The 16,848-nt window shown below is 41.0% G+C and overlaps 2 protein-coding genes across 7 annotated transcripts in view; one reads left to right on the forward strand and one right to left on the reverse strand.

The window, feature by feature from the left end:
• The first annotated feature begins 4,460 nt into the window (after positions 1-4,460).
• LOC123981910 (oxygen-regulated protein 1-like) lies at positions 4,461-13,004 on the forward strand. Its single transcript, XM_046067190.1, has 6 exons — positions 4,461-5,093; positions 5,439-5,631; positions 5,983-7,366; positions 7,718-7,895; positions 9,213-11,324; positions 11,934-13,004. The coding sequence occupies exons 1-6, from the start codon at positions 4,461-4,463 to the stop codon at positions 13,002-13,004; spliced, it is 5,571 nt and encodes a 1,856-aa protein (XP_045923146.1).
• A 1,494-nt stretch (positions 13,005-14,498) lies between these two features.
• Positions 14,499-16,848, reverse strand: part of LOC123971522 (mucin-17-like) — a 15,661-nt gene continuing 13,311 nt past the window's right edge. For all 6 annotated transcript variants that reach the window (XM_046050595.1, XM_046050437.1, XM_046050516.1 and 3 more), the window contains exons 10-11: positions 16,107-16,291; positions 14,499-16,015 (exon numbers count right to left, since the gene is read on the reverse strand). In XM_046050595.1, the coding sequence (XP_045906551.1) occupies positions 15,847-16,015; positions 16,107-16,291 (354 nt within the window). In that variant the 3' untranslated portion in view covers positions 14,499-15,846. The remainder of the gene's footprint in view (positions 16,016-16,106; positions 16,292-16,848) is intronic.

The raw sequence follows: 16,848 nt of genomic DNA on the forward strand, positions 1-16,848 counted from the left end.
TAACATTAGTCATAATGTCAAGATTTGCTGGATGCAATGTGGGTTATCCCTCCTTATAATAGCTAATCATGTATGTGTAACATTACCTAAGGTCAGAGGTTGACAAACCTCTTTCAGTTCAGTGTAGTGTTTTCAAGTGTAAATGCCTTGTCTTTGTATCAGTGTCTCTGCTCTTGTTTCTTGGATTGCAGAGGAAATTCACTTAAAAGTGGTGGGCTAATTTGGGCAGTCCTTTATAATAAAATTATAAAATATATAAAAATGTGCTGGCAATACCCTTTTTTAAATGTTTACAATTCAACAAATAATGTGAAGAAAAAAAAATCACAGACCCTCTGATTGTAATTACAAAGAATTGTGGTCAGTTTGAGTGCAGCCTAATTGAATAATGGTCATATCAGTGAACGAGTGGGAGTGTGGAGTGATTTACCGCACAGAGGAGTGTGCTTATCTCTCCCTCTGTCCCATGCAGGAAACACTGGGATGTCACCAGGCAGATTAAAAGCTTGGCACAGCTGATACAGAGCGCTCAAAATGGATGGGGTGGGGACCTCTGACTGCTGTGAGAGGGGTTTTGGAGGGGAGGGGACAGGCGGTGTTGTGACCTTATGAGTCCTGTTTGGCAGGGATTCATTCAAAATCTGGGAATTCCAGTGGAAGTTAAGGGAGGAAAAAATGTGTAACATCATGTAACTTGAATGGAATTTTGAATAGTAAGCATATTTTAGACTCAACGTCTGCCAAGTCTTTTTGAGCTCATTAAACTACCCTCATGGGAAACATGGAATTCATCAACATTATGTTATATTTTGTAAAAAAAAAACTTGAAGAGATAGTTTGGGTGCAAGAGGAGTTTATAAGGATCAGCTGCCTTGCTTTTTAATTGAAGTGAATGTTTAAAACTGCTGCTGGTCATAGTGCAGCTGTATCACTTATAATTGAATTCCTGACAGCTGCAGTGCTTGGAACTTTAACCAGTTCTTACAAGGGCTACAAAACGAGCTGGGCAGTTTATTTTAAAATGACACTACAGAGGCTAAACGCGGCACAACTTCAGAATAAACTGCTTTCATTTTCTGTGTGGTCACCAATGTATTTCTTCCCTTTTAAGCAGGAGCTGACTGAAGCTGGCTTCCCTCGAATTGAGGCAATATGCAGACTGAAGAGAGGTGTTTGATGGGAACACAGGCAGACAGATCTGGAGGAGCAGCTGCATAGAGGACGCTGGGCCAAATATAGAAAGGGGACAAGGGCCAAAACATATCACACATTTTTTCCCATTAACAGCATAGGTTTGAATCTAACTTGGCGCCAATTAGTTGCAGTATAGGCGCTAGGACTTAAAAATAGAGCATGGCAGGGGTGACAATACACCCGGAACGCAGAGACAGATATCTCTGTCATGGCGGCGTGTGATTTCACGTGTAATCATGTGAAGGAAAAACAACAGTATTCATATCACCAGCTGGTTCGTTATAACTCTGTGACGTGGAAGGTTATGTGACAAATGGAGCTTTAGACATTTGTTGCTATTACCTGTCATGCTACTTTGAGTGCAGAGCTTCAGCGCAGGCCTATTTTCAGTCTGATTCGGGTATGTTTGGCAGGATCTCTGCTGCTGTATCAGTGTGACCAGCCGCTTTTTCCCGCTTGGTTTCAACATTTGCTTCTCTTATCTCTGCAGTGGAGGGCTGGAATGAGCGGCATCCAGGCCTCAGACCTACCTGTTTACTCTGAGGGCTTCCTCCATTGTCTCCCCCCCGACCCCACCCCCCCACCCCAGTTTCCTTTGAAGGATTTTTCACATTTTTGTGCTACTTGTTGTTTTGGGAACAGGTCATCAGCCAGGCACTCCCGTTGGCATTCCTGAATTTGTGTCTGGTCGTGCTCAGCAGGGATTCTTTCCTACAGCACATATTGTGTCTTTCATACACACCTGAGATATTTTTACAGCAGTAAACTAAACAGTATGACAGTGTCATCACTTTATCCTTTTATACTGAGCTGAAACCTGATAACTTTTGTATATTCCCAAACTTCAGCCCCAGGTTTACTGTGGAATGAAGTTACCCCTTGTTGGCTAATTCCATTTCACTACAGAAATAGACTCAGTTTTAGTAACTGTTATGCAATTCGTGACAGTTCATGGTTAAGTGTATACATGACTGGCTAATACCCCCACTAATCCAGTTCAACCTAATCTACTGGACACCACTACCCTTCTAAACTTAATTGTATTTCTAGAACATTTATTTTGGTAGAAGTCTTTATCTATGCAATTAAAGGAATGAACATGTAATTTTTTTATTTCTTATTTCATACCAACATGTACTGTATGTGTTCAGATCACACAGGATCTCCAAAGACAATACTAATCTCTGAAATAACTTATTAACTGATAATAAATCTGATTTCTCATTATTTAGATTTATTAAGGTGAATGTTTACCCCTTTCATTGAAGACAAGTGCTCTTCTAAAAGCGTCCTGCGAATGGACAGCTCCTTAATCCTTATTATCTAAAGAGGCCTTCAACGAGATTACAACCTGGCACGAATATTACAAGTTACCATCTGCTGCTGCTGGTGGAGAAAATCTCGCTCTCCTTTTAGTTTGTACAATCTTCTGCAGGTGCAGCGTTGCTCTTATTTAAGTCCCAAATAAGAATAAAACACAAGTACAAAACACTGAATGATGCTTTATTATACTCTAATACAACAGGTCTAAACTGCTCTCAAGACATAAACGTGTGTCAGTTTAATATGAGCTCCCTTTGTCTTCTTATATTTTTTATTTTCCACTTGTAAGTCATTGTAACAGTGACTTTTTTGCTGAAAATGTTTTTCTTTTAAAATGTTTTGGTTTAGCAAAAACCTCATTGATATATTCCCAGGGATATCTTCTTTACAAATGTGTTTCAGGCCTATTTAACATAATAAAACATCTAATAAACAAATCTCAGGTTCCTAGTCCACCTCTTCGCCCTGCTATGACAGCTCCACATGCATCTGTGTCACACACCTTTCTGAAGAGGATTTCCGAGCACTGCACTTGCAGTGGAGATTAACTTTGAGCAAAGATTAAGCAAATTAACCATGATGGTGTCTCCCGAAATACACTGCGCTGTTGCTGTGCAGTTAGTCCAACAGCAAGTCATCATGTAGAGCAGGAAATAATATTTTATGGATTCTTTCAAAGCGGTTGGGAATTTCATGATGCCGGCGTAGGTGAGTTCACTTTAAAATCCTTCAACTTTTGTCTATTTGCTCGTTTATTCACCGCCTCCAGTGATAATCTGTACTTATGTGTTACACCTGCAGCATTAGAAATGCAATGTCCATAAATTTTAGCCAGATCTTGTTTTCTTATTGTCGCTAACAATTACTACAAATATGTATTTCTGAAAAAAAAACTAATGCTGGTCTACTGACAAATAATACCAATACTGCTCATATTAAATAATACATACAACTTAAACAATTAAATATCTTTTTTTAAAGTGACATTTAATATATTCAATGGAAAGAATATTCTGTAATTTATCACTTTATCTTTCATGTGAAAGGCTCAACAATTTCGCGATTCAATGTTTTAAAAGTTTTGATTAATTGATTTTAAGTGTTTTGAGACATCAGTTATGTGATACAACATACGGTTTCCGTTTTCATAGATCAATAGACTGTTTTAATTGTTGAAAAATGTTATAAACATTTTCTACATTAAAAGCATAAATCTGAAACATAGTAGAAAATTATTCTTATACCATTATAATTATGCTGAAGGGACTACTTCAGTAAATCATAAAACTGGTAAAAGAGAATAATCTGCCAAACATTTCTGTATCACATGTTAGGGTCTAAGGTTTTGTTAAAACCCATGTAATCAAATAATTGAAGATGCCGTTCATGTGGCTGGTTTCCCAGGAGTCAGGTCACATCACCCAACAGACACAGTCGCACAAAGTAAACAACATATGTTTGCAAGACGTCATTCAGCTGTTTACACGTTAGAAATGTTTCAAGCTGTCTTGAACATGGCATTTTGTTTGTGTGTTTGCTCAATTGCAGAAGTCCTATGACAAGCATATATCTCTTTTGATAAACCATAAACAAACCATGTTTAAGTCCTCTCATAATTATGTTATTATGTTATATAATACAATTTTCTTTATATATTTATAAAATTGGTCAAAACAAAGAGACTATATCTTTGAAGTTATTGTTTACTGTAAAAATGTGCAATGTTTCATGTGAAGAAGCAACTTCAGAAACCTTCAGGGCCTCCACACCATTGATTCTGTGGAAGCTTTTCTACTAAGGATTAAAAAACATAATTGTCTCAACATTTATTGTATCGTCCACCACACAGAACCTCAATCAATAAAGTGGAAAAAACAGGAAACCTTCTAATTTCTTTATTTGTCTTTTCCTCCCCTTTCAGACAATCAGCAATCATGAATGAGATGGGGATTCGGAGGGTTGCCCATGACCAGTCCACAGGGAGTGGGCACACCTTTGGCACTCCACGCCACCCAAGTATCATTGACCCTATCCTGTCAAAGAGGGTCTGCTTCTACAAAAGTGGAGATCCTCAGTTCAACGGTCTGCGCATGGTCATCAACAACCGCACCTTCAAAACATTTGATGCACTCCTGGACAGTCTCTCTAAAAAGGTTCCCTTGCCGTTTGGGGTGAGGAACATCACCACTCCTCGGGGGGTTCATGCAATCTATACTTTGGATGAACTGGAGGATGGGAAATCTTACATCTGCTCTGACAGCCGTAAGGTAAAACCTATCAACCTGATGCTGGCCAGGAAGAAGCTGCCCCCCTGGTACCACACCAGGCCTGCTAGTTCCCGTCGTCAGACAGTGCAGCAGGCCAGGTTTTTCCCTGGCCGGAACATCCACAAGAAGGAGGCGGTGTTTGTACGCACACCAAGGAGGCTACTGGTTTTTCGCAATGGTGACCCCACTGTAAAACACAGTGTGGCGCTTCACAAGAGGACTACACCCACTTTTGCGTCCATCCTGGAATATATTTCAGAGCTCATCCAGTTTCATGTGGTGAAATTACACACTTCTGATGGCAGACGTGTGAGTGCTTTCCTCTGTCAATACAAAAAATACAACACTTGGACTGTAAATAACCACCACATGAGGAGAGAAAGTGTTAAGCTCCTTTAGCAACTCACCTTAATACGTAGAAAGGCCTTCTGGGATACTGCACTGTAAGGCTTTGGGTCTAGGATCTATTGTAAATTCAACACGAAAGTGCCATTTTAACAAAATACATTTATATAGACTTGTCATACATATGCATGTAATCTGCAATTATATCACTCCCTAACATATAGTTTCAAGGTTAATAATTTTCTTCCTATTCAATCTCCAAAAATGCCATTAGAGTGACAAATCCCTTTATTTTTCTGTCCACTGCAGGTGGATGGTTTTCCAGGCTTGATATTGTGCTCTGGGATTGTAGTGGCCGCAGGCAAGGAGCCATTCAAGCCTGCAAACTACCATGCACAGATATCACCAGCTCCAACAAAGCTGCCGACCAACCGAATGGGCCTCAGAAGACTAAAGGCTTTAAACCGTAAGTTTACATATCTGTTTTTTAATGGCTCGCTATGTAATCATTTTGCTTTATTTAGTTGATGAGAACATGTATGCTCATCAGTGGATCGTATAACACATACAGTGGGTCTGTAGTAATCTACCTGCTCTCATGGGATGAAGATTGGGAAAGTGCTGAGGCAATGATATTACGCATAATACCGTGGATGGCCTACATACACTGTCTACGTGACTGTCTGTCTGAATTGCTGTACTATCTTTCTAACTTTTCTTTTTTCTCTTTCTTCTTCTTTCATGTATACTGGGTTTCTTCTTGAATTCTTACCTGAAACCTTTGGACACTTTTACTTAATTATCGATATGAACCTTTTTCGTACCTGATCGGCTCTTTTGACTGGATGAAAAGGTAAAAAGAAGTCCCGATCATATACTTCAAAGACAAGAAATTTCTCCCCCTCATCCGAGAGGTACATTGTGAATCGGATCCATAACTCCATCGCAGAAGGTTCGTGTGACCTACCCAGTGACCACACAAACTCTGCTGAGTTGGAATCAGGCCGTGTACTGGAGTCAGTAGCAGAAACAGAGGGCGACATCTGCCTTGGTGATGGAGCAGGAGGGCAGGACTGCACGCTGCCCACAGAGGACGACATTGAGAAGTCCTTTCGCGTGAACCAAGATGGTAGCATGACAGTGGAGATGAGGGTGCGGCTGACAGTTAAGGAGGAGGAAACCATCCATTGGACAACCACTCTGACACGCTCAAGTTTGGCCAATCAGTGCAATGCAAGCCAATTATCGGAGTCAGTGGCAGAGCAGGAGATCGTCTCACTAAAGTCAAACTCTCTGGATTTACAAAGTCCTGCTATCTCCATTGACACCATCAACAAGGACAAAACTAAGGATAACAACGACGAGGATCCACCATCGCTTGGCAATGGAGTGTTCAGCGAAAGTAGTAATGAAGAGGATAATATCAAAGCACAGATGGATGTGGTGTCCCCCAGGAGAGCTCCTACACCGGGGCACAAGCAAATTAGAAAAAAGCAAGCCTCTATGGAGAGCATAAATTCAGTGACGGCAGATGGGATTCAGGAAGGGATGGTTGGTTCTTACTCGTACAGAGAGCAGACAGAAGATGGAGCCATGACAGAGCAGTACTGCATGGTCAAACAGAGTAGCGCTAGACCAGTGCCCAAACCTAGAAGACTTTGTTCTGTGGATGCCAACAATATAAACGGCAGAAATGTATCCACTTTCAAATCAGCAGGTATGACTGAAATTCTACAGATTGAATCTGGAGAGGAGGTCACTGAAACTGTCTTACATATATATGAACAGCAGACCTGCCATGATAACTTCCTTGCAAACCTTTGTGCACAGGATATGTCTGCTTCTGGGGTTCCCTTTTGCAGGCCAGCTACCTCAGACACTGGACACCTCTCCTCCAATAATGACTTTGAACCCGAGCTCTGGAGACCATCAACAGCTTCTGAGTCAATTAGCATCTGGAGAGCTGAGAGCATGTCAGTAACATCTGATTTAACTTTGCCCTCATTGAAGACTGGTGCAATTCAAACAACAAATGCCCAGCAAAAATTCTTAAAGCCCACTCAAGGCAAAGATAAGCCCAAACAAAGAGAGGTCAATAAAGATAAGAGGGTGTCCTCGAGACCCAAAGTGATCAACAAACGTGTCCGTCGGTTAATGTCACCGGGAAGAAGACAAAATGAAAATTCAACAGGAGCAACACAGAAACGTAAGAAAGTGAAAACTTTCTCCAGCGCTGGGTTCATTAAGAAAATTTATGGGACTAAATCAAAATCAACAAAAAGCATGATGAAGTTCAAAAAGGGACTAACACAAAATGGAGATGGGGGTGTTACAACAGAAAGCTCAAAACAGTCGGATGACACCAAAAAAATTATTCTCAAAGACCCAAATATTCCATCAGCATTGAAAGAAAACACTAGCGAGACAGTTTCTTTTGAAAAAAGCAGGCTGAATGTTGCTCCCAGCGAAGTAAGTCAACCACGGGGTACACTGACACGGCAGACATCAATTCATCAGGAGAAAAAGAACTTAAACGAGTCCTATGCTGTTGGTGAAAGCATATCACTGTCTGCTTTTAACTCCTCCAGCTCTGTTACTTATGAATATGTGGAAAAATGGCTGGAGAAAGCCAATCTTAACCCCACAACTTACCCAGATGAGGAAAGCAAAACTTTAGAAACAGAGGCAGTTACTCTTGTACAAACAGAAAATGGCAGGTGTGGGGAGTCTGAAAACAAGAACGGCTTGATGATTGTGGCAAAGGAGGTAACATGTTTGGAGAAGATGTCAGAAATAAAAACACGTCAAACTCTCAAAACTGAACTATCGCCTGAGAATGTGCAAGGAGCTTCTGTCAAACAGAGAGTCCAGTCCTTTGAAAACAAATTATCAAGTGCATCAATGGAGAAAACCACAGTGAATCAGGAAATCGTCCATAGTTGTACAACCACTACAGACACAGAAAACAACAACAGTTTAGCTCAGAATAATATAGAAGAAATAAAGCCTCTCCCAAATCATATCTGTTCTGAAACAATCCCACTATCCAATAAGACCTCAACAGAAATGGCTTCAAGCAGTCAAGTGGAAAATAAATCAAGTCCAATCCAAATCTCACTTCAAGAAGCAACACCTTCCGATATACTTTCAATGGAGCTACCACTACCACCACCACCACCACTACCTGATGAAAATACAGAGTTATCAAACACTGAATATTATGTGATGGATGTATCCTCAGTTGCCAGTAGCCCATTGTACAGGGTCTCATCGGTGAGCAGTCAAATGTCAGATAATCAACTATTATCCATCAGTCCTACATCTGACAAGGCCACATCACCTAGCGACCACACAATAGAAATGACAACATCAATTCAGACTGACATTCCTTCCACGCTGGGGAAGGCACCATTACCAAGAACTCAATCTATTAAAAGGGCCCCTTTGGTCAGTAATCTGTCTCTTGACAGGAAAATGTCTCTCAGAAAGGCTCGTCTGGATAAATATACTTTATGTAGCGATGCCACTTTAGAGACAAGGCCATCATCTACTCCTATCAACACAGTGGGTGATAATGTGCTGCCGAACGGCATCTGTTATACATTGACACAACTGAATGAAACCCCACCAGAAGAGACACAGCAATCAAACAGCATCTTGAATTTGAAAAGTAGTCTGACATGTTGTACTTCTACATCTCATCCTAGTTCAACGTCTGAAGAGAGAATGTCATCAACCAGTGTTTCATCAAATGAGGTTCCAACACCAAGCAATCTTCCATTTAAAGAGACAGAAACAAATGCAACACAATCTCTAACTCAGAAAGAGGCATCATCACCTAAACCCTTGGTGAAAAAAGTCAAACTTATGAGCAGTCAGTCTCCAGAGAGAAAATCCAAAACCAAGAAATTCTCTTCAGAAAGTCCTCATAACTCTCCAAAATTTTCGTTACACCATGATAAAACTATGTCACCAAATATTGGCATACAAAAACGTGCAACGCCGAACGTTAGCCCCTCCACTGAGAGAAAGCAGATGCTTTATCAATCAAAATTGCAAAAGAAGCTATCTCCATATTCTCAGTCTTTGGACATGGTGTCACCACCTGTCAGACACAAGTCAAGTAGGAAGTTGCTCTCCAGAAATCTCTCCTCAGACAGTGCGTCAGAGTCAACAGATGAGACGGAAAGGAAAACATCAGCTGAAAGAAAAGGTCACCAAACACCACAGTCAATAAAATCAGCAGCTGAACTGGACAAAAATCAGAGTGATGACAGTAAGGCGAACAAGACAGATGAACTTATGACAGCAGATCAAGAGAAATCCATTAAAGAAGCACAAACAATGCCACAGCCATTAAACATCGCAAATCAGCCAAACATGACACCGGTGCTTGAGGAGATCTGCTACTCAATAAAGTCAATTAGACAAATTACACAGAAGAAACGTCCCTCGTGTCTGGAAAAGTCCAACAGCCTGCCTGACTTCTCCTCTCATGTGGTTTCTACGTTTGGCTCATCATCTAAAGCTCTCCTCACTTTCCTGTCCGTCATGACCCTAAAGGAAGGCATAACTAACATAAACATGGAAGAGCTGAATGCAAACAATGTCAGCTGTGCCGAGGCTTTAAAAATGATTGATTCTCTCAGACAAATTGCCAGCATTGAGGATTCCCACGAGCTAAAAGTTAGTTTGTCAGATTTACAGCGGTCAGCTTCGAAGCAGCTCCTGCAAAGCTGGAAGGGCTTTCAGGAACTCAGCGACAAATGCAAGAGTCGCAGCTCAACACCAAATGATTCACAGCAAGAACTCGTAACCGAAGTGAGTCCTGAAAAAGACTGTGGCATTGATGAAAATGTTATTGATGAGATCATGGATAATCTTGACATACCTGAGAAGCTCAAGGACGAATTGGCCTCTCTTTCAATGGGTGTCAAAAGTGACAGTGACGATAAAGAAAAGATGTCTGCCAGGATCAGTGAAGATGCCAAGATATCCCATTTCTCCATAGAGGATGCTGCTAATGTCAAGGATGTTACTCAAGATGAGAAAGCTAATGCTGATCTGAGTTCCATCATTAAAAAATTCACAGAAATTAACCAGCCAGAACAACCCAGCATGGGTAGTATAACAGAGACAGCGAAGGACAAAACAACTGAACAGGCAACTAAAGAAGAGGATAGCCAATATGGGCAGAACAGTGCGGCCAAATTTCGACCACCTAATGATGAGCAGATACCAGAAGAAAGACAGCTTTACAGTACAGTACTGTCTGTAAATGAGAACGCGGAGGTTATGAAGGCGTGTATGGAGGTAGAAAATCAAGAAAATCAGGGCGAGAAAAAACAGCAGCACGGCCACAATGAAGACGAATCCAACCAAGAAAAGGCAAACATGAATGGCGTAATCAGCAGCACGACAAATCTTGAACAAGACAGTTGTACTTCTGAGGTAGAGAAGCAAGACATGAAAGGCAATAAGCTGCAGATGCACAGTCAGGGGAACATGAGTATCCTTGACAAGGAGCTCCCCCATGATGCTGAGTCAGGTTCAGAACAGGAAGAGCAGGACACGTCATGTGCCAAGAAAGATTTAGAGCAGAAAGTGAGCATTGAGCAAAGTGTGTCTAGCTCGGAAGCAGATGAGCAACTTAGATCAGAAGAGGAATCAGAAGTTGAATGTGAGGAGATACAACATGGGAGCAGGGAGAGTGATGATTTGTCCAACCCTGAAAGTCACTCTGAGGAGGAAGAAGACAAGCAACCAAGCTCCAATAATGACATAGAACTCAATGTAAGAGAGACAGAAAGAATATCCAGCCCATACAGTCAAAACAAGTCTTTGTCAGAGGAAGAGCAACCAGAGGCTGGATGTAAGGAGCTGAGCAACAAAGATGCTTTGTCTAACCCTGCAAGCCCATCTAACTCAGAGGAGGAACTGCAGAGTCAAGGAAGCTGTATGAGACTGAATGCCAGTGTTGATGAAAGCACATATATCTCAGATGTTGATGAGCCATTTTCAGAGGAAGAGCAACCTGAGGCTGAATGTAACAGACTAAAGGTCATCATTGGGGAAAGTTTGTCTGGCAGTGAGGAAGAGCAGGGGACCATGGAGGATGAAGAACACCTTGATAATCTTCCAGATCACAGGGAACAAACATGTAAAGCGTTGATAGAAGAGACAGAGGAGGACAAGGTCAGCTCAGACAATGAGGACCACCACGGGGATAATACACACATTTGTGATAAAAGTCAGAATACTGTAGAAGGGGATCTTAGCAATTTGATAGAAAATCAGTATTCATATACCAAAAAAGACAATAGCAGTTTAATAAAGTCTGATAGTTTAGCAAAGTGTCACATCATTAATGCAGATGAGGATAGTGGGAATGACCACAGCAGCTGTGAAGAACATGTAGAACAACCAAAGATTGAAGATAAACAAATGAGCAGCTCGATTGAAGAATTGAGCTACTCTGAAAAAGAGTCAAGCTCAGAGGAGGAACAAGCTAATATGGACGGTTACCTAGAAGAGAGCTGTACAAAATATCAGCAAGCTCCTGCATTGGTAACACAGTCTGAAGTTACGAAATGTGAAAAGGTTGTGGAAAAACTAAAGCATCAGTCTGAAGAAATAACATCCCAATCTGTCGCAGAGAGAGTAATTCTTCTGGAAAAGCAAGTTGCTGATGCCCAGAAGATAAAAAATACAACAGAAAGTTCTCCTGTGAGATGTTTTTCACAAAGACATGCCTGTCTTGAGTCAGATGTTGAGGATTCACCCTCTGAATTGCCCCCATCTCAGTCGGCTCTCAGCGCCCAGTCAGCTCCTCAGTCATCATTATCTTTCAGCTACGATTCCAGTGGCGTTATAACCTCAGAGCCTGAAGGCAACAGGGTCAGATACATCAGGGAAATGTTCCTGGCAAAGAGTGGCACAGATATAAAGCCTGGACAGAGATGTTTCCCAAGCCCGAACACATCAGAGCTGTCCAAGTTAAGAGCAGAGACCTCAGCTAGTGGCGGGTATCAGTCTCAGACTTCAAGTGAGCTGTCTAGCGGCGAAGATGATTCAGCACGTAAGTCCATCACCAAAGGTTTTGTGAGAAGAACAATTGAAAGGCTTTATGGCAAGAAGGATGCTAATCCTGATGAGGAAGCAAATGAAAGGCCCCCATCTGCGCCAAAACAGAAAAAGAAAGAACACTCAAGCATTTTCTCTCCCTTCCACATAGCTGGGTCCAAAGCCATGTCTGAGTTGTCTTACTTCAGTTCCACTAATGCACTGGACACCTTAAGTGAAGCAACACGATGCGTTGCTTTTAACGCACAAGTCGGGCCTGAAGAGAGTGTCCGATGGCTCCTCAGAGAGAACACACTGATCAGAAAGTCTGTTTCAGACCCAGTTGGAATAAACAAAACCTTCACAAGCTCTCTCCAAGGCGGAGCAAAATGCGAGGATGCAGAAGAGAACGCCTCAAGTCCCCCTTTTAGCACAAAGTCTGACCTGGAAGACAATAAGTCACTTTCAAGGAAGTGCACCTACTTTTCTTTGCCCCATGCTAGTGACTCAGATGCATGTCAGGATGACCTGAGCATAGTTAGCAAGAGCGGTGAGATTATCACAGATCCAAAGGACAATTCAGGGGACACCAAAATGGGGGCAGATAGGAATGGCTCGCTGCCTGTTGTTGGTATTACTGACTTTAAGATGAAGGATAACAAAGTGCACCCGTTGACAGAGCCTCCACCTGATGGTGAGGCTGTAGTTGTGCAGCCTGGGAAAGGTCAGGGTGTTATGAACAGAAGGATTCAGGAGCCTGACATGCTGGACTTACTGTACAATTTTTGTGGTCAGAATTGTCCCATCCTGTGAGGACATTTCCTTCAGCTTTATAACACACAATCAAAAAACAAGGACTATTCTTGTATAAATGAGTGTACTCATTGGGCTACAGTATAATATATTGTATTTGGTGCCTACATTTTGATGTTGCAATAGCCTTGGCGTAACACACTATCAAATGAGCTAACTACCGAATGTCTAACAACATCACAGATGCACAAGCCAATGGATTAACCTTCATTTTACCAAGTATGTTAGGAGCTTGTGATCAATTTCTTCGTTTTTGCTCCTTGTTTCTTGTAAAATTAATGTCTTTTTGGAACATCTTGATTGTGTATTTGCCATTCACTCCAGAGCAGCTCTTTTCTACTTATGAGTTTTCCTGTCAACAAAACGCATACCCAGAGCATTACTGTATTCTTGTTTTAAATCTCTTAAAATGGATCCCCACAGATGTCAGGCAACAAGGCCAATCCCCACTGCACTGACTGAATGGGTAAATTTTTGTTCAGACATGGTCAGTAAATACTCAGTGTGATGCTTGATTCAATGTTGTTTTGTATATCATTGTCTAAAGTGTAAATAACAGGTTTACTATTTTTCACTAAGTAACCATAGCTTAACACATATTTACAATAACCAGACCTTTATAATTAGGAAAAATGGATTTATGCTTTTCAATGTGGCAGCTGTGACAAAATATGTCTCTTTAAATTGACGTGTAAGAATAAAATTGTGCATGTATGTGGGGAGTCTTTTTTACTTTGTAATGAGCTTTTCCCAGACTCAATTCAGTCCAAATCATCTCCATGGATCCTGTCTTGGATTAAACATACTGTGCATTTAGTCCCACAAGGAAACTCAGATGATCGAGATGCTCCCGGTGTCAGTAAAAGTCAAAATACTAAGGTGATCGTTGTGTTAAAGATGCCTTAGGAGGCTCAGCTCAGTTGTTGTCTTACAGATCAGTATCAGATCTCTGAGGATGGAGAACTCTTGTTTTCTCACTCTCTGCCTGAGGAAGTATCCATGTTGTTCTAAGGTTGCTTTGTTTCTCAGAAGTTGCCACTGTGTTGGCCCATGTTGTGACAGGAGTGTCGAGGAATGCAGTGTTTACATCTGCAACTACAAAAAGTAAACATAGCAGCCAGACATTTCCATCATATGACACTTATCTCAAACACTTGTGTGTGTGTGTATGTATATATATATATATATATATATATATATATACATATAGTGCAAATAACTGCAATTTAGAATTATAAGCATTTTTCATTCTGGAAATAAATTATAATTTTATATCAAAAAAATTTAAATATCACTGACACACAAACGTGTACAAAAACAACGTCCACTAGATGGCATTGGTGACCAATACAACAGCCCTGACAACAACACTGAAGAGGGTCAATAGTAAAATGGTCAGAAGTTCACCTTTTGAAGAAAAGTAAAAGCTTAGAGCGAGCACATAATCACACACTTGACTGTAGTTTCTACTGAGAAGAAAACTGAGCAAGCAAAAATGTTTTACATTGTTTATTATTTAAATAAATATTTACATAACAGCTTCGTATAAATCAAAGTTCTTTTTCTTACACGACACATCTTTCTAAAAGCAACTGTTGAACAAGAAGGAAGAAGAAAATAAGGGATGGATTACAATGATACTGTAAATCTGTGTTGAGAGAGGCAGAGATTCAGCTCCAACCCTCGTGTTTATCACTGAACAAATAGTCCTGTTTGGATTCATCAAGGCTGAACCCAGATGACATTTACCATCACTCAAATACCAGTTAACACCTAAGCCTTAAGACCTTGCTCATCTTTCATTATAAATTGTTATAGTATGCATAAATCTACGTGATCGTTGGATATACATTTTAATTTGTTGTAACTAAGGAATAGGAAGATGATGCTCTACACTAACTGAATAAAAAGCCATAATGTATGGCTAAGAAAAACAAAAAAAACAAATCAACATCTTAAGTCACACATTATTCATTCAGGCACAAACAAAGCAATAGACAGCCTTAGTGAAATTAATAGACATCACTCATACAGTATAGGCTACAATGCCCTGCTAAATGGTGTACAGTATATGGCTCAGACTTGGAAAACTAAACGTTTCAGGCAAGGTGATCTAAGAAAATTAGAGCACACAATGAATGCCCGAGCTACATTTCTAACCCACGTCCCTTCAACCAGATTCATGAAATGAGTCCATCAGATTAAATCACCTGGTTTGAAATGTTACCACAAAACACGACAGTGAAATCAAGGGGACTGAACTTCAACCTTTACCGATCACTACAAGTCGTGCAGCTGTCACTTTATTAATGTTGCTTAAAGGCAACTTCAGACGATGACAGCATCGCTGTCAACCGCAAAAAGATGAACATGAAAAAATCATCATGTTATTAACAAAAACATTAAAACAGAATGAGGACAAAACTCTAAAATAAGCGTTTTATTTTATGGAGTCAGTCGACCTTATGCTTCTCAGGGACTAAAAGAAAAACAATGAAATGCTCTTTGTTTTCTATTGCTGTCAGGTCATGCATGTGAACTCGATTCTTCTAACAAAACCAATTGTTTACTTAAAAAATTATAAAGAAAATACTCTTTTTTTTTTTTCCAAAATACTATTCGGGGAGGGTTTAAAGGGTAAATTAATAAAATTTTTTAACAACATTTTGCTGTTTTCATCCTGAGATTTAAACCAATGTGTATCCTCTCCAAGGAGTAATTTAAAGTTTTTGTTTTTTTGAATCGTTATGCGAACACTGCGTCAGACACCGTTTAGTGTTGTTGCCTCCCGCTGGTCAGTGAGCGTCTAAGTTAAATCCACTGTTAAACTTCCTGAAGATCCTCATACTGCGTCAGTTTTGGGCCGGGACGAGCGTGTTCCACTCACAAAGTTATAAACCAAAAACTGAGAAGTGCCAAAATAATGTGTGGCAAAGAGTTTTCCATCGGGGGTAGGGTCGGAAAAGGCGATCTCATCTTTGCTCAGGTATGAACCGTATACAAAGTTGTTCCTGCGTAAGATAACAAAAAGACTGTTAATCATGCTCAACTTCTTTTGTGGTGATATGGCATGAAATCTTGGTGGTTTGAAGACACACTGACCTGAGGCACTCGAGCAAGCGTGAGGCGATGCCCTGGCGTCTCATCATGCCGACGACCCAGATGCGACTGATGCCACAGATGGCCGGCTCTGGCGTCGTGGAGCAGCACCAAGCTCTCTGACGTTCAAACATCACCTTCTCTCCCTCCGAACCCTCCGGCACGGGCTCCTCAATCACCCTGTACCCCTGTGAGCATTCACAAGGCTCAGTATGCTAACATATACAGTGAGGAAAATAAGTATTTGAACACCCTGCTATTTTGCAAGTTCTCCCACTTAGAAATCATGGAGGGGTCTGAAAAGGTCATCGTAGGTGCATGTCCACTGTGAGAGACATAATGTATGTATGATACAGCTGCAAATAAGTATTTGAACACCTGAGAAAATCAATGTTAATATTTGGTACAGTAGCCTTTGTTTGCAATTACAGAGGTCAAACGTTTCCTGTAGTTTTTCACCAGGTTTGCACACACTGCAGGAGGGATTTTGGCCCACTCCTCCACACAGATCTTCTCTAGATCAGTCAGGTTTCTGGGCTGTCGCTGAGAAACACTGAGTTTGAGCTCCCTCCAAAGATTCTCTATTGGGTTTAGGTCTGGAGACTGGCTAGGCCACGCCAGAACCTTGATATGCTTCTTACAGAGCCGCTCCTTGGTTATCCTGGCTGTGTGCTTCGGGTCATTGTCATGTTGGAAGACCCGGCCTCGACCCATCTTCAATGCTCTAACTGAGGGAAGGAGGTTG

Source organism: Micropterus dolomieu, linkage group LG01 (genome assembly GCF_021292245.1).
Source record: "Micropterus dolomieu isolate WLL.071019.BEF.003 ecotype Adirondacks linkage group LG01, ASM2129224v1, whole genome shotgun sequence".
Lineage (NCBI taxonomy): Eukaryota > Metazoa > Chordata > Actinopteri > Centrarchiformes > Centrarchidae > Micropterus > Micropterus dolomieu.

Bases quoted from the DNA above. Each gene is read 5' to 3' on its own strand.
- LOC123981910 (XM_046067190.1), top strand. From the start codon at position 4,461: ATGGGGATTCGGAGGGTTGCCCATGACCAGTCCACAGGGAGTGGGCAC. The intron at 5,094-5,438 runs GTGAGTGCTTTC...TGTCCACTGCAG, and splicing joins ACACTTCTGATGGCAGACGT to GTGGATGGTTTTCCAGGCTT. The intron at 11,325-11,933 runs GTCAGCTCAGAC...CCCCCATCTCAG, and splicing joins AAGAGACAGAGGAGGACAAG to TCGGCTCTCAGCGCCCAGTC.